We start from the raw sequence: 24,512 nt of genomic DNA, 5'->3' as shown, positions 1-24,512 counted from the left end.
TGCTTTTTTCTGCTGTTCACACTGCATAGTGGGAGGTAAATAGCCCTAGAGTGGTTCCACCTCCCAGCGCCACTCCCCAGCTCTGCTCTCACACTTCCCTCCTTGGATGCATTATGTCCCGGGTCCCGCTGGTAAGGCAGTCTGAATGGATGTGTTAAAGAGGGCTGGAGGCGCTGATATAAGGGTGGGGGGGGGTCTCTCTGATCTCTGGAGATCTCTAAAGAAGGGAGTCGGGTGGGCATTGATATAAGAGGGATGTGAGCTAATGGGGGTCTCTAAGAGAGGGTACTGTCTGCTGAGCTAATAGTTGGTGATCAACCATTAGATCAGCAGCACTCCCCTTAGAGACCCCTATTAGCTCACAGTCCCCTTATATCAGTGCCTCCCCTTCCTTAATAGTAATGCCCATCATTTCCGCGTATCAGTGCCCATCATTGCTGCCTACCAGTGCCCATCATTGCTGCCTACCAGTGCCCATCATTGCTGCCTACCAGTGCCCATCATTGCTGCCTATCAGTGTCCATAATTACTGCCTATCAGTGCCCATCATTGCTGCCCAGTGCCACCTATCAGTGCCCATCATTGCTGCATATCATTGCTGCCTAACAGTGCTCACCCTTGCCGCATCTCAATGCCCATCATTGCCACATATCAGTTCCCATTATTGCCGCATATCAGTGCTGCCTATCAGTGTTCATCATTGCCGCCTATCAGTGCCCATCATTGCTGCATATCAGTGCCGCCTATCAGTGTCCATCATTGCCACCTATCAGTGCCCTTCATTGCCGCATTTTTTAATTTTTGTTTCTACCATCTTACAAGGATACAACATCTCTTTTAGTGCCTCATCACTATGTGGTATATTTACCATAGCAAAACTGAGACAGTTCTAAGGCAAAGTGCTAAATTTTTTGGAGCAATTAGCAGAAACATTACATTGGTTTCTAAAATGATAGCTCCAAATTTAGCACTTTGCCTCCACTTTGCTCCAGTTTTAATTTGATCAATTTGGCCAATTGGTGATATGTATTAAGAGAACTTCTAGTGCAAAACACTTTGCCCCAGAACTTCTCCTTATGCATATAATCCATTGTGTTTAACCACACTGCTCCACTTTAAGTTCTATATGTATTAATCCTATGATCTAATCACAAATAGACCTTCAGCTTTTAGCTTTAACTGGTCCCATAAAAACAGCATGTGCTTGCAATATTAAAGGAACACTCCAGGCACCAAAACTAATTTAATCTAAATGGAGTTCTCGAATAGTTTAACCCCAAAGTCTGTTTTCCAGCACCAATCTCCCAAGAACGGTTTAATCCCATAAAATAAGACAGATCTCAGGGACCTCCTGACACCATAAAAACTTAATTTAGATGAAGTCATTGTGGTGCCTAACTGTTCCTTTAAAATGTGTAGTCCTAAAAAAGTTAGCTATTAATATTTGATTGTTCACGTTCGAAGGTATCCTTTGTGTTGTTACCATGCAATATTTTACTATTCTGAATTGTTAATTTACAGTATATTGTTATTGTTGAACCAAAATTCTTTGGTAAGAATAAAATACAAAATATGCATTGAAAGGTTTTTTCCCTGTATTATCTTCTTAACATCTTCTTAACATTTGGTAGTCATATAAAAAAATAAAAAAAAAACTTTAAAAAGTATCTTTTTTTTTTATCTCATGGAGGAAATGTGAGAAATAACATATATATATATATATATATATATATATATATATATATATTTCAATCAGTCCGTAGACACATACCACATACACTGCATATATAATTTAAGGTAAATATGCTTCTAAAATGGTTTACCATTTGCCAATAAAAAAAAAAAGAAAAATGTCCCCGGATTTCATTTTAAAAATCTGGTTACCTTAGTTGGCTGCAGAGATTCTACACCTTCCTTACCTTTTGGAAATTGTGTTTATTGCAGTCTGTGTCTGCAGTGTGGGGTACGGGTGTTCCTTCATTTCTATTTGTCATCCAGGACAGACCCCTAGCTTGTTCTCTCTATCACCTGTAGCACCCTCCTAGATAGGTTGCTAGATTGTTAGGTAAAGCTAGTTTATGGCTTCTCTGTAGTCAGTGGAACATTGTCGATTGATGGCTATTATGGTATTCACAGGCTACAGCTCTGATTGCGCTTTCCTGCTTTCTACAAAACACTGGGAGTGCTTTACTAAAACTGGAGAATGCAAAATCTGCTTCAGCTCTGCATAAAAACTAATCAGCTTCCATTTGTTTTTCTTTTTTGTCAAAACTTAATTGAACAAACTGAAGTTAAAAGCTGATTGGCTACACCGAACAGCTGTACCAGATTTTACACTCTTCAGTTTAAGTAAATCAACCCCTGTGGCTTTGTTATTGAATATAGGTGTGGAGCAAGCAAATGGCCAGCATGAATATTTATACTGTTCCAGCCAATCCCTGGGAGAGACGGCCCAGATGGTGGCTGGAAAGGGGGGGGAATACATTGTTCTGGACACTCTACTCGAATTTCATTTTGCTGGAATCAAGCTAGGACATGAGCTTATAAATATGTTAACAGGTTAAATAAAGAAGAAAGCCTACTTCCTCTTTTAAGGAACGCCAGAACACCCATTAGGTGCTGCAAGCTCTTCCTTAGTATTATTGGCTGTTTGCTGTTTTTGGTGCTAAGTTGGTACTCTAATCCTACCCGACCATGTGTTTTTTGCCCTTACCGTAGTTCCATCTGCCTTGATCTCTAGGCTGTCATTGTTTTTATAGCCCAAGGATATTAGCAACACCCTCCACCACTAAATAACCACTAATTTGCAAAAAAAAAAAAAAAACTTTACAAATACTCATTTTACATATAGTGGCCCAAAAACGTATGTGAACCCCATGGAATTAATTTCTAATGTTTTTTTAAACACACCCATTAGACATTCACAATGCTAAAGGAAAAAGTAAGTGAACCCAGTGACTAATTACGTCAACAAAAGTTATTAGTCAGTAACTTACATACCTAGAGTCCAATTATTGATATGTATTTGGAGGTGTGCTTTATTGCTACTTTTATTGATAAAAGACACTCACAAATTTTAAGATTGCTGTTAAAAAGAAGGATCAGCTGATGTGAACCCTGACTCGCTAAAAGGAGCTCTCTGAAGACATACAATCAAAAGTAGTTGATATGTGTATAAGGCTGGAGAGGGATACAAAGCAATCTCAAAGTGTTTATTTGTTCACATATTTGTTCTTGCCACTGTAACTAAAGCATTCTCTCTTCTTCTCTATTTCCTAGGGTCTTTCTTTGAGTGTCTACATCACTGCCTGCTTGATGTCCACATCTCCTATTGGTGGAGGTGACACTTTACACTGCTGGGTCCTCCCTAGGCTACAGAGGCAGAAGAATGCATAGGGATGTGAGGAAACCAGTGCCCAAAAAGAAAACAGGTGGGGAAAAATGTCTGGTCCCCAGGACAGGATATTCGCTTTGTTTAAAGAAGAAACTGCAACTTTGATCCATGACACTGCAGGATGGCTACGGGAAAAGGTGTTTGGAATCCAGACTGAGATGTATGGTAATTGATCCACCATGCACTATTTATTTAGCTTTGCTTTAAACTAGATCTACATGCTTTATTCTGTCTGTCCACTGACCAAGAGAATGTCCTAAACATAACCTCCTATTTTACCATTCTTTGGACTAGTTTCTAGTGGAAAAGTGGTTTGGTTTATTTCTTCCATACTGCTGTATCTTTTCTGTGCTGTTCATCCCTTTTTTTCTTTGCTGAGGGAAACATCCTATATGGCTCAAGTCATTTTAAGGGGACTGCAGGGACCACAAATGTTGAAGTATTAATCTATAAAAGGGCTGTAACAGCAGTAATCTCTAGCAGTCTCAGTCTATGACTGTCTCTTCAAGCAGGTCCCCAGTCTCCATACAGGTCTATAATACACTGCCTGGCCAAAAAAAAAAGTTGCCACCTGGAATTAACTAAGCAACTAAACTAAGCATGCAGTAACTAATCCTCTTGGATAGTTACTGCATGTGCCCAAAGAATGAAGTCAGCTGACTACCTCAATATACTAAATGACCAGGTTATTCCATAAATGTTTTTCTTCCCTGATATCACGGGCATATTCCAAGATGAAAATGCCAGCATTCATTGGGCTCAAATTGTGAAAGAGTGTTTCAGTGAGCATGATACCTAATTTTCACACATGGATTGGCCACCAGAGAGTCCAGAACTTAATCCCATTGAGAATCTTTGGGATGTGCTGGAGAAGGCTTTATGCAGTGGTCAGACTCTCCCATCATCAATACAAGATCTTGGTGAAAAATGAATGCAACACTAGATGGAAATATATCTTGTGACATTGCAGAAGCTTATTGAAACAATGCCACAGCTAATGCGTGCTGTAATCAAAGTCAACAAAATATTAGAGTGTGTGACCCTTTTTTTTGGTGGCGACTTTTTTTTTGGCCAAGCAGTGCATGTCTGCAGTCTCTGACTATCTCTTAAAGCATGACCAAAGGCTTTGCCATCTCCTGGCTGCAGTCTCTGACAGCTTTCTGTGGCGTTATATCCACTGCCCAAGGGCCTTTAAGAAAGTTGACCATCATTATATAAAATGTATTTTATTGCTCAGTTACACATGACCTGGTTTGCACAGCACTCTAAAACAGAAACACCAATGCCTAGGATGGCACTGATAACACATAAAAAAAGACTTGAAACAAACCTAGAATAAAAGCAGCCACATAGTTGGAAATCTGCCCCATGCCGACAATCAGGAAGAGAACTGCAAACATCTCCCAGCTAGTTGAAAACACTTGTACAATACTAAAACCAGTCTGGACTGCCATTGTTGCAAAAAGGACCTTCTTTCTCCCAAACCTATAAGAAAAAGGGTCAAAACAAAGACATTCAATAAAACCATAACAAATTAATTTTGATTTATAATGCTATAAACACTTATGCACGATTTAAAAAGTTTTGCAAGTGGCAAAGGGTCAAAGTGCAGTTACCTAGAGGTACCTGCTCACACATACAGCAGCCACCAAGTTTCTGCCAAATGTTTCGCTAAATGTCATTCTGATGCACCAACACTTTTTGGTGGTGTTGAATCGTGTCTCTCCATCCCACTTTCTGTACATTGGCTCATTATTATAATGTACCAAATCACTGGCCATCAGAAATATGTGCCAGAAGGATAGGGCTTTGTCCCTCAGCACATTTGGACGTAATGGGGTTGATTTACTAAAATTGGAGAGTGCAAAATCTGGGGCAGCTGTGCATGGTAGCAAATCAGCATCTAACTTAAGCTTGTTCAATTAAGCTTTCAGAAAAAAAAAAACACCTGGAAGCTGATTGGTTTCTTTGCACACCTGCGCCAGATCTGCACTCTCCAGTTTTAGTGAATCAACCTCAATGTCCGAGACATGGGGGCTTACTTTTTGCGGAAAAAAAACATGTATTCCAGGCACTTTCTCCTATGTGCCGACTAGGAGGGTCCACTATAGTTACATGTTTAGTCACAGTGTGAACCCAAGCAATGACAATTCAAATGAATCGGAAATACATTTCTGGGGACATTCTGTACCCAAACACTGAAAAGTACACCATTGCTTTTGCTATGATTACCATTGGCTGTATATAATCAATTTGTGTGCCTTGTGCCAAGCCCCCATGAGTGTTTACAATATGTACAGTATCTCACAAAAGTGAGAACACCCCTCACATTTTTGTAAATATTTTATTATATCTTTTCATGTGACAACACTGAAGAAATGACACTTTGCTACAATGTAAAGTATTGAGTGTACAGCTTGTTTAATAAATTGTATTTATCTTCTACATTTGTGCATATACTCTTCTTAAAAAATTCTTTGTTGGATGGTTTTCTGCCTAAAAAGTCCCGAACCCAGGGGAGCCCCCTTCTTTCCACAGCTTGTATAACAGTGTAAATTTGCTGTCCCCTCAAAATAACTCAACTCACAGCCATTAATGTCTTAACCGCTGGCAACAAAAGTGAGTACACACCTAGGTGAAAATGTCAAAATTGGGCCCAAAGTGTCAGTATTTTGTGTGGCCACCATTATTTTCCAGCACTGCCCTAACCCTCTTGGGCATGGAGTTCACCAGAGCTTCACAGGTTGCCACTGGAGTCCTCCTTCACTCCTCTATGACGACATCATGGAGCTGGTGGAGGTTATAAATCTTACGCTCCTCCACCTTTTGTTTGAGGATGCCCCACAGATGCTCAATAGGGTTTAGGTCTGGAGACATGCTTGGTCAGTCCATTACCTTTACCCTCAGCTTTTTATGCAAGGCAATGGTCAGCTTGGAGGTGTGTTTGAGGTCGTTATTTTGGAATACTGTCCTGTGGCCCAGTCTCCGAAGGGAGGAGATCATGCTCTACTTCAGTATGTCACAGTACATGTTGGCATTCATGGTTCCCTCAATGAACTGTAGTTCCCCAGTACCGGCAGCACTGATGCAGCCCCAGATCATGACACTGCCACCTTCATGCTTGACTGTAGGCAAGACACACTTGTCTTTGTACCCCTCACCTGGTTGCTGCCACACACTCTTGACACCATCTGAACCAAATAAGCTAATCTTGGTCTATTCAGACCACAGGACATGGTTCCAGTAATCCATGTTCTTAGTCTGCTTGTCTTCAGCAAACTGTTTGGGGGTTTTCTTGTGCATCATCTTCAGAAGAGGCTTCCTTCTGGGACGACAGCCATGCAGACCAATTTGATGCAGTGTGCAGCGTATGGTCTGAGCACTGACAGGCTAACCCCCCACCCCTTCAACCTCTGCAGCAATGCTGGCAGCATTAATACGTCTATTTCCTAATAACAACCTCTGGATATGACGCTGAGCACGTGCACTCAACTTCTTTGGTCGACCATGGCAAGGCCTGTTCTGAGTGGAACCTGTCCTGTTAAACTGCTGCATGGTCTTGGCCACTGTGCTGCGGCTCAGTTTTAGGGTCCTGGCAATCTTCTTAAAGCCTAGGCCAGTGATGGCGAACCTTGGCACCCCAGATGTTTTGGAACTACATTTCCCATGATGCTCATTCCCTCTGCAGTGTAGTTAAGCATCATGGGAAATGTAGTTCCAAAACATCTGGGGTACCAAGATTTGCCATCACTGGTCTAGGCCATCTTTATGTAGAGCAACAATTCTTTTCTTCAGATCCCTTAGAGAGTTTTTTGCCATGAGGCCCCATGTTGAACTTCCAGTGACCAGTATGAGAGAGTGAGAGCGATAACACCAAATTTAACACACCTGCTCCCCATTCACACCTGAGACCTTGTAACACTAACAAGTAACATGACACCGGGGAGGGAAAATAGATAATTGGGCCAAATTTGGATATTTTCACTTAGGGATGTACTCACTATTGTTGCCAGGGGTTTAGACATTAATGGCTGTGTGTTGAGTTATTTTGAAGGGACAGCAAATTTTAACTGTTATATAAGCAGTACACTCACTACTTTAAATTATAGGGGACAGCAAAAATGTGAGAGGTGTACTCACTTTTGTGAGATACTGTCTATATATATATATATATATATATATACTAAAAGTAGAGAGAGTCACTCCTGCACTCATCCACTTCTCACCTCACCGAGATCACAGTAGCGGACTCCCAATTAATCCACCGATAATTAACAGAAAAAAACGAGGATGAGATCTCTGTATATTGCAATTAATCTTCAATTGGAAAATCCATCTTCATATGCAATAAATATGCTAGATATCTATACAGATATGGACTGGGTAATGTGTTAGGAACGAAAGGATGCCAAATCATTTAAAGGAAACTAAAATTATTAACCTACAGAGGGCTGAATTCAAAGACACCCTGAAAATCAAAGTGAAAAAATGATGCAGCAGGCTAATCCATTTTTCTGAAATTTAATTGCAGCAACTCAAAATGGTACTCAGTAGTTTGTATGGCCCCCACGTTCTTGCATGCATGCCTGACAATGTTGGGGCATTCTCCTAATGAGACAAAGGATGGTGTCCTGAGGCATTTCCACCCAGATCGGGACCTGGGCATTACTGAGCTCCTAAACAGACTGAGGTATAACCTGGCAGCATCAGATGGACCGAAACATAATGTCTCAGAGGTGTTCTATTGGATTTAGGTCAAGCAAGCGTGGGGGCCATTCAGTGGTAGCAATTTGTTCATCGTTTAGAGCATAGAGTCTGATAATGTGTCCAAGGATTTAATCCCCATACCTAATGGCAGTCAGGGGGCCATTGTCTAGCTTGTAGAGGCCTGTGCATCCCTTGTTGGATATGCTGGAGGTCACTTTGTAGGGCTCTGGCAGTGCTCATCCTTTTCCTCCTTGCACAAAGGAGTAGATACCGGTCCTGCTGATGGGTTAAGGATCTTCTACGGCCCTGTCCAGCTCTCCTAGAGTAACTGCCTGTCTTCTGGAATCTCTTCCATGCTATTGAGACTTCTGGCAATGGCACATATTGATATGCTATCCTGGAGGAATTGGACTGCCAGTGCAACCTCTATAGGGTCCAGGTATCGCCTCATGCTACCAGTAGTGACACTGACCCTAGCCAAATGCAAAACTAGCGGAAAACAGTCAGAAAAGATGACATTTCAACAAAGTGGACTAGCCTCCTGCATCATTTTTTCACTTTGATGTAAAAAAAAATTATCAACCTACAGAGAGCTGAATTCAATGACACGCCTAAAAATCAAACAATGTGGCATCCTTTTGTTCCAAACACTCTACCCAGGCCATATTTGTACAGATATCCAGCATGATATTTTTCCCCATTGAGATCGGATGAGTTTTCAAAGTTTTCCCTTTAATTTTTTTGAGCAGTGTGTGTATACACACACACACACACACACTATATTACCAAAAGTATAAGGACGCCTGCCTTTACACACACACACACACACACAAACTTTAATCGCATCCCAGTCTTAGTCTGTAGGGTTCAATATTGAGCTGGACCACACTTTGCCGCTATAACAGCTTCAACTCTTCTGGGAAGGCTGTCCACAAGGTCTAGGAGTGTGTCTATGGGAATGTTTTACCATTCTTCCAGAAGCGTATTTGTGAGGTCAGGCACTGATTTTGGAGAGAAGGCCTGGCTCGCAGTCTCTGCTCTTATTCATCCCAAAGTTGTTCTTTTGGGCTGAGGTCAGGACTCTATGCAGACCAGTCAAGTTCCCCCAAGACTGGGATGCCATTAAAGTTCATGTGTGTGTAAAGGCAGGCAACCCAATAATTTTGATAAATAAGTACATAAGTTAAAATGCAGGGACATTTAGAGCCAGATGCCCTAAAGAGCAGCAGAAAAAAAAGAAGGGTTATAACTCCTGTCAGATTTTTTTCCCCACCTGTGTTCCATTGCTGAGATTTTCTGGGGACAACCAAAAATTGGAGATTTTCTTTTACTTTCACTTTCAATAATAATGATAAACAGGACAAATAGAGAGGGTGAATCGCCTTAACGGGGGCACAAACAGCAACAAAACTGGCAGGGGTTCTACTTCCTCTGCACTCTATCCAAAACGAAATAAAAACATTTTTGCCTTTGGTTATACTTTAATGTCTCTACTCTTTTACAAAGCTTTGTTTACCTACTGCATGACCAACTAAATTATATCCCATGCATCATCTAAAAAAAAATTTATACATGCATGTTCTCTTTAAGAATCACAATTGCATAATAAATTCCCAGAAGAACTAATAATATTACCTGTCAGAGAGCTGTCCCGAAACAAATGAGCCTGTAAGAACACCAGCAAAAAATAAAGATGTTGTCAGTGGCCCCTTCCAATCATTGTCACAGACTATGTCCCACTGTAAAATAAAATTAGAAATTAACTCATATACACAAAGACAAGCATGATGATGGGAAAGATAGCAAAATGCCAGGTAACTGGAATTAGTCAAAATTATAAATCAGGCTTTCAGTATTGTATTTCTTTTAGAACTCCTCTCCTAACACATCATTACCCTAACTAGACTTTTGTGTCTATAATTTCGGCCGAGAATATAGTATATTTATATACAGTATACACAACTAGGTAGGTCCCTGTAACCACCATAACTTTTGAAAGGTTACTATTGGTTGGTACATATACTGCACCTTTTTATTGCGCATTATACTGCCAACTTAGTGCATTTAATGTTCTAAGAATTTTACAATGCCTCATGGGACGTGTAGTCCCTCAAGAGCTGGGGGGGGCCATAGTTTGGATATCCCTGTTCTAAAGGAACAGAATCCAATCATGATTGGATGGTTGAAGTGAACACAGATTTACTGGACCAAGTGATTGTTCTGATCCTGTAGTCAATTAACATATAACCCAGTTTAGGCTAAAGGCCGATTCACACCAGAATGCAGTGCAGGAGAGGCACATTCCTTTCCAAACCACGTTCAAAAGCATTGGCCTTGAGATCTGCATATGGGTACCAATGTATTGTTAATGGCACCCCAAATGTAGATCACAAATGCAGTGCATTTGCAGGTACCAAAATGCATGGCCGTTTGGTGTGGTGTGTTTTTTATATTATAATTTAATTAAAAATAAGTGAACAGCATAAATGTGAACGCACCTCCAATTAACCAAACTGTGTAAAACAAACCAAATAACCAAACAAATAGTGACAAACAATGAACAAACCAAGTATATACAGAAAGCAGGGAATGCAAAGTGTAGTCATAACAGAGCTAGGGTCATACACGGGGGAACAAGCAGAGGGAGCTGAGAGCAAAACAGGACAGGGAGAGGTTAGCAGGAGATGGAGAGAGCAGGTGGGAAGGGATTGGGATCAGGCCGCAGGGTCAGGGTCCAGGAAGAGGATACAGGAACACAAGAATGCAGGTCAGGGGCACCAGGAGACAGACACCAAGGCAGGGAGGAAGAGCACAGGCAGAGTTTAATGACTGATTACATGAGATGACATGAGCTTCTGGCTGCTGAGGGAATCCCACTAGTGGACACTGGAAATACAGTCTATAGATCTGCGAGCCACAGTGCCACCAGCAGGGGAACCCTTTACTGACATTTTTAGACGTTCCCTGCAGAAAACACAGCGTAAATAGAAAAGTACACTGGACCAGATTAACAAGTATGATAAGTGTACATATTTATGTAGACATAAAAGTAAAGCACACCCAAGATAAGGATTTTTAATTATCTTCTATGATGGTTAAAGCTATGATTGATTGATGCATAGTCATCTAGAGCAGTGGTTCTCAATTCCGGTCCTCGGGACCCACCAACAGGCCAGGTTTGCAAGATAACTAAATTACATCACAGGTGATCTCATTTGCTGCTCAGTGATTGCAGTATTCTAGTCTGCATCCCCCAAGGTAATACTTAAAATCTGGCCTGTTAGTGGGTCCCGAGGACCGGAATTGAGAACCACTGATCTAGAGAACAGACTTTTTTCTATTCTCACGATAACCTCAGGGAAAACTTTTTAAAGCAGGCAGCTCCATTGTGAGTCTGGTATGACCTTTAGGTAGTGCGGTATGAGATAACATTATTAGGTATTTAAATGTATTTTCTGATAACCACCCTGCATTCCACCTAAATACCAAAGTTTTAAAACCCTCAGGGCCAGCCTTATAATGTTGGGGTGTAGTCAAACATCAGACTAATAATACAATAGACTCAATTCACAAAGCACACCACATCAACCATACACCACTGTGAGTTTTAATTTTCTCTCCTTGTGTTGAGCATCTGAATGGCTTTGCTCAGTTCTGTCAATGGCGTTGCACAGTACAGACTCTCCCCGACTGCACAGAGTACAGGAGGCTTCACAGGCAGCATCATGCAATACTTGTCATAACAGGGCCAAGGTGGCAGGGAAGACATGTGGTAAAGAAATCCTACAACACACTTGGAAGTGTCAAAGTTGAAGAAAATGGCTGCTCTGTTACGCAGAAAAGGCATGACTGAAGTATAGCTGATGTTGCGGCTGACTACTACCCTTATACCCTTATATCACCCATCACCTTGAATAACGACACAACATTTCTTGGATTTAAATGGCCATAGCAGCCCTTTATTAACAATGATAAGGAACAATAGTAACCTTTTCCATTTCACGTAAACAAAAATTTTCCATCCTAGTATCTGACTGCATATATGTCTCAGGTTAATGAAGGACATTTTTCTATCGCATTGTCTGCATCAATCACCACTTTAATATCCTAGCCAGGGCCAGACTAGGGATAAAAACCAGCCCTGGAAATAATTTCATACCAGCCCCATAGCATTATTATACCAGCCCAACAGCAGAACGTCATTATTTTCTTGTTCATAAAAGGGAAAACCATGAATTTTAAAGCACATTTGAAGAGTGTCCTATATAAAGATAAGACAGATATGAAAGCACATAGTGCTTTATATTACCTCTTGTATCTCTTGACCGTCCCTCTTAGATTGTAAGCTCTAGCGAGCAGGGTCCTCTGATTCCTACTGTATTAAAGTGTATTGTATTTGTACTGTCTACCCTCAAGTTGTAAAGCGCTGCGTAAACTGTCGGTGCTATATAAATACTATATAATAATAATAATAATAAGAGCAAATGTTGGTTAAAGTGGTAAAAGTGTGGATGTGGTACAGGAGGTGGTCAGAGGCTGTGTGGACATGGTACAGGAGGAGGTGATCAGAGGCTGCGGACATGGTATAGCAGATGCAGGGGCCGAGGGCACGGTACAGGAGATGCAGTGGCTTCGGGCATGGTACAGGAGATGCAGGGGTGGCAGGCATGGTACAGGAGATGCAGAGGCTGTGGACATGGTACAGGAGATGCAGAGGCTGTGGACATGGTACAGGAGATGCAGAGGCTGCGAACATGATACAGAAGATGTCAGAGGCTGCAGAGGGGTCTTACTGGGCTGTGATGAGGCACATGCCACCGCTGGATGGAACACTACTGCTGTCTTACATTTAAAAATGACGCCGCCCAGCGCCATTACGTCACTGCGCATGCAGCGGTCTCCCGAAAATGGCCAAAGATGTATGGGCTTTCCCAAGAGGCGGCGATGCATGTGCAGTTGACATGTCAGCTTGAGCACGGCCACAGACACATTTTTTACGCACGTTGCTGCCCTCAAAGCAGCCCCAGGGCAGGTGGCTGTGCCGGCCTAACGGGAAATTTCTCGGTATCCCACTAGGCCAGTCCGGCCCCGATCCTGGCCCCTACCCGCAGTTACACCAGCTCAGGGAATTCTTACCAGTCTTCACACCTGATGCAGCCTAATGACCGAGAGCCCCTAACTTCCTTAGTAGGGAAGGTAGCCATACCGAGATGGGCCCAACCTGGTACACTCTACGTACTGTATTTTACTATTCTGACCTTCAGCAACCTGAGACCCCTGCCTACTGCTATGACAAAAACAATCTCAGAATTGGCTGGTAAACACCCCTGTCACCCACTTATGTTAACCTCTTCCCGTCTGCGCTATAGCCGAAAGACGGCTACAGCGCGGACCCTAATTGCCGAGAGGGCGTCCATGTACGTCCTCCCATACATGAGCTGCCTGCGCGCAGCTCGCTCTGTAATCAGCGAGTCCATGAGACTCGGCTGATCACAGATCGGAGTAAGGGACCGGTCCCAGCCCCTTACCATGTGATCAGCTGTCAGCCAATGATAGCTGTTCATGTAATGTAAACAGCAGCCGGCGATCAGCTTTTTTTTTCTCCTCACGCTGTCAGTGTGAGGAGAAAAAAAAGCCAATCGCCGCTGTTGTCAGAGGGACATCGGTCCCAAAGAGGAGAGGAGCATCTGTGCCCACCAGTGCCACCTACCAGTGTCCACCACCGCCACCTGCCAGTGCCCCATCATCAGTGCTGCCCATCAGTGTCACCTCCCAGTGCCTATCATTGCCCATCAGTGCCACCTATTAGTTCTATTCAGTGCCGCCCATCACTGCCACCCACCAGTGCCACCTTATCAGTGCCGCCTTATCAGTGCCGTCTTATCAGTGCAGCCTATCAGTGAACATCAGTGCTGCCTCATCAGCGCACATCAATGAAGGGGAAAAATTATCTGTCTGCAAAATTTTATAACAAACTATAAAAACTGGGGGGTTTTTTTCTTTTAATTTTCGTTTTTTTGTTGGTTCGAGGAAAAAATAAAAACCCCAGTAGTGATTAAATACCACCAAAAGAAAGCTCTATTGAAAAAAAATTATAAAAATTTAATTTGGGTACAGTGTTGCATGACTGCGCAATTGTCATTCAAATTGAGACAGCGCTGAAAGCTGAGAATTGGCCTGGGCAGAAAGGGGGTTTAAGTGCCCAGTAGGCAAGTGGTTAAAGATATCACCAATAGAGAAACCAACCTACAAATCATCGGTTCCAAGAAATGAGGAGAGGGAGGGCAGGCAAATGTCTTCTTGATGCTGCCTAGATCTGCACAAACCCAAACGCAACCCTTCCCTTGCCCTTGGACTACTGCTGCCACACCCAGCCACACCCTACCCCCCATGGTACCCAATAAGGCAGGCCCTACTATATTATAACAACCCAACATACTACCTCATAATTTCAGCCTACCCAGTAAACTCATGCAGGCCCTCCAATTATGCTGGGCATGCAGTTACTGACCTCTTCTTGACTGAAGTATAGCTGATGTTGCGGCTGCCGTGGCACATCACTACCTACTCTTATACCAACCCATCACCTTAAATAATGACACATCACATTTCTTGGATTTAAATGGCCATAGCAGCCCTTTATTAATGATAAGTAACATTATTAACTTTTTTAATCCATTTCAGGTAAACAGAATTTTTCCCACCTAGATGTATCTGACTGAATATAGGTCTCAAATCTTGATGAAGGACGTTTTTCATCCTGGCATCAACCACCACTTTAATATCCTGGTCCCTAGCCGCAGTTACACCAGCTCAGGGACAATATTCTTACCAGTTTTCTCACCCGATGCAGCCCAATGACCTATAGCCCCTTAGTAGGGAAGGTACCCATACCAGGATGGGCCCAACCCATTACACTCCACATACTATATTTTACCATTCTGACCTTCAACAACCTGGGACCCCTGCCACAGACACTCAAAAGTAAAAACCTTACGCCCGGACGGCCTGCCACAGCCGCAAGGCCCTTTGCAGAACCTCCTGTAAGCCCAAAACCACATGTCGATCCCGACAGTGGTCAATTGAACTCTATCCCCTCGTAAATAAATCGAATTATCGCCCTCCAATTCCACTTGGCGAACCACCAGTCCCCCATTGTGGTCAAAAAATCTAGCCACCTTCTTATTCACCTTAATCCTCACCTAGTTGAGCCTGACCATCGATCGTGCTATGCACCAGGAAACCCTGCCAATGATGTCCGACCACACCAGATGGTGTCAGGGAAGGAAGACTGCGAGTGTAGGAAATCCAGCTGGATGTCCTAATTCAGTTCATCTGGCATATCGTTGAATCTCTGGCAACACCCTAGACCACAGCATGCCAGGGGCCCCGATCCACCCATTCCTAGCCTCACTTAGTGGAAAACCCAGCTGCCTGCCTTTGGGCCTGACTGATGCCCTCTTAGCACCCTGATAGACATAACAATGTCCCAGTAGCCACATCAAGCAAACCGGGTCTGAAAAACAAAAAGCAACAACATTACCATGAATCAACCCACCTGTGACAACAACCTCAGAACCACCATGAACCACCATGCTTACACAACAAATCACACAAACGAGTCACAAAGACACCCTGACTCTCAAAAGGGAAGAACACAAGGTATAAGGACACACACGGACCATAGACGTTGTGGACGAACATATAAACGAAAGCTTTGAGATTCCCAATGACCAATTTGTCTGAGAATCTGGTTGCTTAGACCCCAACAAGCTGCTTCAGTGGCAGCCCCTATCCGGAATGAGTGTGAAGAATATTCTGATGGTGAGAAACCCCCTGCCAACAAGCACTTCCGAAAAACTGAAATAAATTGATTCCACGACAATGCTGAACCATCGGCATGTAATGAGAAAGGCCCAGGCCCCAGAGACCGTATGTTTTGCCAATCCAGCACCACCGAGACCCGGCACAATGAGAAACCTGAAACTCTGCTGAGCTCTACTTGATTTTCCCAACCCAACTGATCAGTTTTTGATTTCAGAATGATAAGAGTAACCCTGTCTTTCTGAGCCACCACATCTGAAAAAGCCAGTTCCCCAGCTGTACTCCTTGAGGTGCCAACCAATTCCCTCATCCGCAGTGCCCCAAAAAAGGCCAACACGAAGGCCGTACGAAAGAGTTTACCCCAAAAGAGGTAGAACAGACGTGGGGCAAGGAAGGCGGCAGGACTCACAGTAGCATCGCGAAAAACAGGATGGCAAGATTCCACCACCCTCCGGCCCTTCCGGTATCCCCTCAAGGCCATACCAGCCAGAAAGGATTAGGTTATATTCTCAACACCAGCTAACTTGAACATGAAAGCCAAGCCTGCCATTTTGCGGCTAATCGCGGAAACAGATACACCCTCCTCACAATTTCATCAGATGAAGTACAGCAGCACATGAAACCGGTCCTCCTCCCCAAAAACAACCATCCTTCACACTTACCAGCTCCTGCCACTCACACCAGACTCATTCATACACTGTCCATGTAGACTCCACAACTGATCATTGGATCAAATCTGCTATGGTTGTAAACCAACGACCGAGGCACGGGATTCCAAGCTCCCCTGCTTCCGATGCCAACTGCCAGAATCTGTCCCACTGCAATCGAGAAAGCGCATCAGCCACAATTTTCTCCATGCCAGGCACATGAACAGCATACACAAAAGCATTCAAACTCAGACCCTGCAAAACCAAATGCCTAAGCAGAAGCACCACCGGAGGGGAAGAAGCGGATATTGAATTAATGGCGTGTACCACATCAAGCTTGTCACAGTGAAACCGTACACGTCGGTTCTGGAAGTCCGGGCCCCACAATTCCACTGCCAGCACTATCGGAAACAATTCCAACAGTGCCAAATTCTGAATGAATTCCGAGCTGCTCCAGGATTCCGGCCATCTTCCCGCGCTCCAATAGCCACAGAAATTAGCTGCAAGCCCCACCGAGCCTGTTGCATCCGTGTACAAGTCCAAATCATCACTAGACACCACTGATCCCATCCAAAAGAACGACCCTCTCAAGAAACATCTCCCATACCGGCAAATCCTCCCAATGTTCCCTATGTAGTCTCACAAAGTGGTGCAGCACATTGGCCCCTGCGGTAGCGGGAGACAACCGCCTGCAGAACACCTGCCCCATTAGCATGATGCGACATGCAAAGTTAAGCTTACCCAATAAGAATTGCAAAGCCCGCAACCATACTTTAGAGCAACGGAGAGCAGCAGCGACTGCCCCCCCCCCCCCGAAGATCCCCCATTTTTTCAAGTGGCAAGCAGCATTCCAAGCTACTGGTATTAATGACAATACCCAAGAACTTCTGTGGTAGGACCCTCTGTCTTATCTGCTGCCAACGGTACCCCAAAGACCGGAAACACGTGTTGGACCGTAGCCAACAAAGTCAAGCAAGTACGATTCCCAGGAGGGCCAATAACCAGAAAATCATCCAAGCAATGTATGATCGACTGCAGCCCTGACAAATCTCAAACAACCCATTCCAAAAATTAGCTAGAGTTCAAAATAGGAAGATGAAGTAGTGCAAGCCATGGGTAGGCACCGATTATTGAAATAGCTGCCCTTCTCCCACCACCAGCAACATAAGAGACGAAGACCACCTCTATATCCGTCTTGGCCATAAGGGTCCATTTCCAAATCTGCGCACTCATCCTACTGCCTCATCAAAGAAAGCATAAGACAGGGTGCACAAAAAGGTGGGGGTAATGGCGTCATTAACAGATCCGCTCTTAGAATAAGAAAGGTAATGAATAAGGCAAAACCTATTGGGTTCCTTTCTGGGAACAACCCCCAAAGGAGAAACCACTAAGTCATCTACTGGAGAAGAAGGAAACAGGCCGCCATTCTCCCCAAGGACACCTCTGTGCGCAATTTTTCTGAAATTAGTTAAGGATGTGCATGGGCAGATTTCAAGTTAGTTGCTACAGGAGGGGTACTGGATAAAGTACACGGAATCAGGAAGCCATCCCTGAAATCCTGCAACAGGAACTGTGCAGCGGCCTTATTCGGATACCTACTTAGGTACAGCACCAGGTTTTCCATCCTCACTGGCGTCCTCCCTTTTTCCAGCGTCAGTCGATTTACTCCTTCCCTGTTTGAAGCAATTAGACAAGGAATGTGATCCTCCACAACTGGAGCATTTGTGGCAAAAACAGCAAGATCCCCCAAATCTACAAGATCGTTTGTTAAACCGGCAGCAAAACCCCTTGCGCTTGTCAGCCGACAGTCGAGGCAGCAGCACCGCTGGCCTCACAAAGAAAGGGGGTGAGGGCAACTCTTGCTTGTTACATAAGTTTCATCCACAAGTCTATGTCCTTGTGATCCCACCTCAGAGAGGGCCTCACAGCCTTCCGCTGGCAAAATTGCTCATCATAGCACAAACACGCCAAACCCCCATAAACTCTCTGGGCCTCACTAATAGAGTTTAGGTAGCAGAACAAAGCCAAACAGTGTGTGTTCCAGTGCCCTTTCCCCAATAATGCTGGCCAAAATCATAAATGCCTGAAGTCAGATGGGAAATGTCCTAGGGATGAGCCTTTAATGCCGCTTTTCTTCTTCCTCCTTCTTGCTCTCGTTGGGCTTGACCTTATCCAGATTAAACTTCTCCAATGGCAACAGCGAAAATCTCCACTCAGTCCCCTTTCCAAATATTTTCCCTAGTCTCCACCTTAAGGCCTTCGAGAGGGCCCTCGAAGCAGACGTACACCTCACATCTGGTAAAATCCACCAGACGGTCACCATCATGGGCCGCATCTCTTTTTTAAAATCCATTGCTGTGACGACAGGCGGGACCTGGGTTTCCGCCATCAGTTACCAGCACGGGGGGGGGGGGGGGGGTGACGTCGGGCCAGTCATATGGTCCCGAATCCCGAGTAAAGAGGGGTGACAAAATAGCAGACTTCTCACCTGGGTCCCGCCTATGATGGGAATTCCTCCCAGCCCCAGCAGCCTGAACAGGAGTCAGCCTCTTCGCTGTAGGGTCCCTGATGGGGCTCCCAGATAGGCAGCTCCCACTAGGTGATGCTGATACCTGCCCTGACCCCTGCAACACACCGGAATTTAGACGTTCAACCACTGAGGACCAAGTTCTCAATGTCCTTCATATGGAATCCTGAGAGATAGGAGCATGTCGCAGAAAGTAAATGTCTTTCAAGTGTCTTCTTGACGCTGCCTGGATCTCCACTGACCCAAAAGCAACCCCTCCCTTGCCCTTGGACTACTGCTGCCACACCCAGCCACCCCTAGCCCCACTCTGCCCCCATGGTACCCAATAAGGCAGGCTCTACTATATTATAACAACCCAACATACTACCTCCTAATTTCAGCCTACCCAGAAAACTCAGTCATGCAGGCCCTCCACTTATGCTGGGCATTCAGTTACTGGCCTCTTCTCAACAAACAGCTATACCAAGTTGAGGGAGCAAACACTTTCTCTCACTGTGCCTCTCTTTTTAACAGATGTTTTGAAAAGATATCTGCCAGACAGTAATAATACAGTTTGCAATCTCTCAGATGTTCATTGTGAGAAAGCAGAAAACGTGATCATTGTGTAGAATTGCAAAGCAGGAAACAAAAGCTGCCCATGTAATGAGCAAATGTGGTTTTCTTCATATAAATTTGACATTAAAAATATTTTTTTTTTAAACCTTAATCCATATCAATACAAATATTCACATTAACCAGACCTCTTTTATATGTATATTCTAAATATAATTAAAAAGACTACATATTACCTTAAAATCGTTGTAAATGTTCAATTTTATTTTAATTTAAAAAACAAAAAATAAACATGCCTATACTTATCTGCTTTGTGCAGTGGTTTTGCACAGAGCAGCCCACGATCCTCTTCTTCTGGGGTCCCCCGCCGGCACTAATCCAACAGTACAGGCCCCCAGCACAAACCCCACAGTACAGGCCCCCTAGCACAAACCCCACAGTACAGGCCCCCTAGCACAAACCCCACAGTATAGGCCCCCTAGCACTAATCCAACAGTACAGGCCCCCTAGCACTAATCCCACAGTACAGACCCCCTAGCACTTATCCAACAGTACAGGCCCCCTAGCACAAACCCCACAGTACAGGCCCCCTAGCACAAACCCCACAGTACAGGCCCCCTAGCACAAACCCCACAGTACAGGCCCCCTAGCACTAATCCCACAGTACAGGCCCCCTAGCACTAATCCCACAGTACAGGCCCCCTAGCACTAATCCAACAGTACAGGCCCCCTAGCACTAATCCCACAGTACAGACCCCCTAGCACTAATCCAACAGTACAGGCCCCCTAGCACAAACCCCACAGTACAGGCCCCCTAGCACAAACCCCACAGTACAGGCCCCCTAGCACTAATCCCACAGTACAGACCCCCTAGCACTAATCCAACAGTACAGGCCCCCTAGCACTAATCCCACAGTACAGACCCCCTAGCACTAATCCAACAGTACAGGCCCCCTAGCACTAATCCCACAGTACAGGCCCCCTAGCACTAATCCCACAGTACAGACCCCCTAGCACTAGTCCCACAGTACAGGCCCCCTAGCACTAATCCCACAGTATAGACCCCCTAGCACTAATCCAACAGTACAGACCCCCTAGCACTAATCCCACAGTACAGGCCCCCTAGCACTAATCCCACAGTACAGGCCCCCTAGCACAAACCCCACAGTACAGGCCCCCTAGCACAAACCCCACAGTACAGCCCCCCTAGCACTAATCCAACATTACAGGCCCCCTATCACTAATCCCACAGTACAGGCCCCCTAGCACTAATCCAACAGTACAGGCCCCCAGCACAAACCCCACAGTACAGGCCCCCTAGCACAAACCCCACAGTACAGGCCCCCTAGCACAAACCCCACAGTATAGGCCCCCTAGCACAAACCCCACAGTACAGGCCCCCTAGCACTAATCCCACAGTACAGGCCCCCTAGCACTAATCCCACAGTACAGGCCCCCTAGCACTAATCCAACAGTACAGGCCCCCTAGCACTAATCCCACAGTACAGACCCCCTAGCACTAATCCAACAGTACAGGCCCCCTAGCACAAACCCCACAGTACAGGCCCCCTAGCACAAACCCCACAGTACAGGCCCCCTAGCACTAATCCCACAGACCCCCTAGCACTAATCCAACAGTACAGGCCCCCTAGCACTAATCCCACAGTACAGGCCCCCTAGCACTAATCCCACAGTACAGACCCCCTAGCACTAGTCCCACAGTACAGGCCCCCTAGCACTAATCCCACAGTATAGACCCCCTAGCACTAATCCAACAGTACAGACCCCCTAGCACTAATCCCACAGTACAGGCCCCCTAGCACTAATCCCACAGTACAGGCCCCCTAGCACAAACCCCACAGTACAGGCCCCCTAGCACAAACCCCACAGTACAGGCCCCCTAGCACTAATCCAACATTACAGGCCCCCTATCACTAATCCCACAGTACAGGCCCCCTAGCACTAATCCAACAGTACAGGCCCCCAGCACAAACCCCACAGTACAGGCCCCCTAGCACAAACCCCACAGTACAGGCCCCCTAGCACAAACCCCACAGTATAGGCCCCCTAGCACAAACCCCACAGTACAGGCCCCCTAGCACTAATCCCACAGTACAGGCCCCCTAGCACTAATCCCACAGTACAGGCCCCCTAGCACTAATCCAACAGTACAGGCCCCCTAGCACTAATCCCACAGTACAGACCCCCTAGCACTAATCCAACAGTACAGGCCCCCTAGCACAAACCCCACAGTACAGGCCCCCTAGCACAAACCCCACAGTACAGGCCCCCTAGCACTAATCCCACAGTACAGACCCCCTAGCACTAATCCAACAGTACAGGCCCCCTAGCACTAATCCCACAGTACAGACCCCCTAGCACTAATCCAACAGTACAGGCCCCCTAGCACTAATCCCACAGTACAGGCCCCCTAGCACTAATCCCACAGTACAGACCCCCTAGCACTAGTCCCACAGTACAGGCCCCCTAGCACTAATCCCACAGTATAGACCCCCTAGCACTAATCCAACAGTACAGACCCCCTAGCACTAATCCCACAGTACAGGCCCCCTAGCACTAATCCCACAGTACAGGCCCCCTAGCACAAACCCCACAGTACAGGCCCCCTAGCACAAACCCCACAGTACAGGCCCCCTAGCACTAATCCAACATTACAGGCCCCCTATCACTAATCCCACAGTACAGGCCCCCTAGCACTAATCCAACAGTACAGGCCCCCAGCACAAACCCCACAGTACAGGCCCCCTAGCACAAACCCCACAGTACAGGCCCCCTAGCACAAACCCCACAGTATAGGCCCCCTAGCACTAATCCAACAGTACAGGCCCCCTAGCACTAATCCCACAGTACAGACCCCCTAGCACTAATCCAACAGTACAGGCTACCTAGCACAAGACCCACAGTAGTGGCCCCCTAGCACAAACCCCACAGTACAGGGCCCCTAGCACAAACCCCACAGTACAGGCCCAGCGTACGTGGTGCCCCCAATGCAGAGATCAGCGTGCGTGCCCCCAATGTAGTGACCAGCATACGTGGTGCCCCCAATGCAGAGATCAGCGTGCGTGCCCCCCAATGTAGTGACCAGCATACATGATGCCCCCAATGCAGAGATCAGCGTGCGTGCCCCCAATGTAGTAGTGACCAGCATACATGCCCCCTGTCAGGGAATCAATACCCTGCGCAGGCGCATTGGCGCTGCCAACCGGCGAATGCCTATGCGCTTGCGCGTACGAAGAGGCACCTTGAATAGCTCGAGGCTACCTTACAATAGCTCAAGGCTACCTTGCAGTAGTTCGAGGCTACCTTGCAGTAGTTCGAGGCTACTTTGGAAAAGTCAGAGGCTACCTTGGAATAGTCAGAGGCTACCTTGGAATAATTAGAGGCTACCTCAGTATAGCTGGAGGCTACCAAATTGGCCTATTTAAACACAGCTGTCACTACAGGAAGTTGCTGTGTTATCTTCAGCTCTCCTGTTTCCTGTGCCTGTTTGTAGTCTGCTGTTCCTGTTTACCTGACCCGGCTTGTCTTTGGATTCTTATTACCTGCTGCCCGCCTTTGACCTTGGCTTGTCCTGACCATTCTCCTGCCTGATCCTGATCTGTTTATCCGCTACCGGCTATTGGTCCTGGACCTGATCCTGGCTCCACCAGGGAATCCGGGGGACCGCGACCTGGTGTTAGCAAGCAGCCAAATCCATCCATCTTGGGCCCCTGGTGAAAACCGGCTAACACTTAGACTCCGCGCCTCTGGTGAACCTGTGCCACGCCAGTTACCCGGTAAGCCACTCCTCTTACGTCAGGCTCTGCCACATTACCCCGTGACAGTATAACACAGCCATGACTGAGCCTGCTAGAGGAGCCTCTCCTATGGATGACATCTGCCAGCATCTCGCGGCCCTTACCCAAGCCGTTAAGTCCCTGCAAGAGGGCTATACCCAGTTGGAGGGTCGTGTTCAGTCCCTAACCTCCTCCCCAGATCCTGCAGTTTCTGCTGCTTCCATGGCTTCCTCTGGGCATCCCTTGGGTCCAACGGTGTTGATGCTGCCTCCTGAGTCAAGGGTCCCTACGCCGGAAAGGTTTTCTGGGGATCGGAGCAAGTTCAGAGCCTTCCGCAATGCCTGCGAGCTATACTTCTCCCTGCAACCCCGAACCTTCTCCCTGGAAGCAACCAAGGTGGGGTTCATCATATCCCTGCTTCAAGGTGAACCTCAGTCCTGGGCTCACCGCCTGCTTGAAGAGCACAGTAACCAGCTGGACACCATGTCGGTTTTTTTTTAAGCAATGGCGCAGTTGTATGAAGATCCGCAGCGTACTGCTACCGCAGAAACCGCGCTCACCGCACTTCAACAAGGCCGTAGAGCCGTGGAAGATTACGTCACTGACTTTAGGCGTTGGAGTACGGACACTCACTGGAACGACGCAGCCTTGCGACATCAGTTCCGCCTGGGTCTGTCAGAAAGTTTGAAGGATGAGCTGGCCCGAGTGGGCATTCCTGAAACCCTGGAGGCATTAATCGCCTTGGCCATACAGATAGACCGCCGGCTCCGTGAACGCAGGGCAGAGAGGTCCACGCAGCAGACCCGTCCGGTCTGGATGATGCCACGGGTCCCTAATCCCGTCCACACCTTCTCCTCTGGTTCCCGTCCCAGCAGCACAGCTCCGGTTACTCCTGAATCAGATACTTCAGAGCCGATGCAACTTGGGCTCATGCGTCCCTCCTTATCAGCAGAAGAACGCTTACAGCGACGTCAGAACAATCTGTGTCTGTATTGCGGAGAAGCCGGACACTTTGTACGCACATGCCCAGCGAAGATGCTTAAGTGTCTTTCTATATCTCCCTC

At 46.0% G+C, this 24,512-nt stretch overlaps 1 protein-coding gene across 1 annotated transcript in view; it reads right to left on the bottom strand.

Annotated features, from left to right (window-relative positions):
* Window positions 1–24,512, bottom strand: part of LOC309553520 (solute carrier family 22 member 4-like) — a 126,245-nt gene that overhangs the window by 60,205 nt on the left and 41,528 nt on the right. Inside the window, exons 2-3 of the mRNA XM_082254766.1 lie at window positions 9,737–9,840; window positions 4,725–4,879 (exon numbers count right to left, since the gene is read on the bottom strand). Coding sequence (XP_082110892.1) covers window positions 4,725–4,879; window positions 9,737–9,840 — 259 coding nt within the window. The remainder of the gene's footprint in view (window positions 1–4,724; window positions 4,880–9,736; window positions 9,841–24,512) is intronic.

The sequence above is a fragment of the Pelophylax lessonae genome, assembly GCF_965119305.1.
Source record: "Pelophylax lessonae genome assembly, chromosome: 4".
NCBI classification, from domain to species: Eukaryota; Metazoa; Chordata; class Amphibia; order Anura; family Ranidae; genus Pelophylax; species Pelophylax lessonae.
The sequence above is the reverse complement of the archived record's forward strand: the minus strand, read 5'-3'. Positions and strand labels throughout refer to the sequence as shown.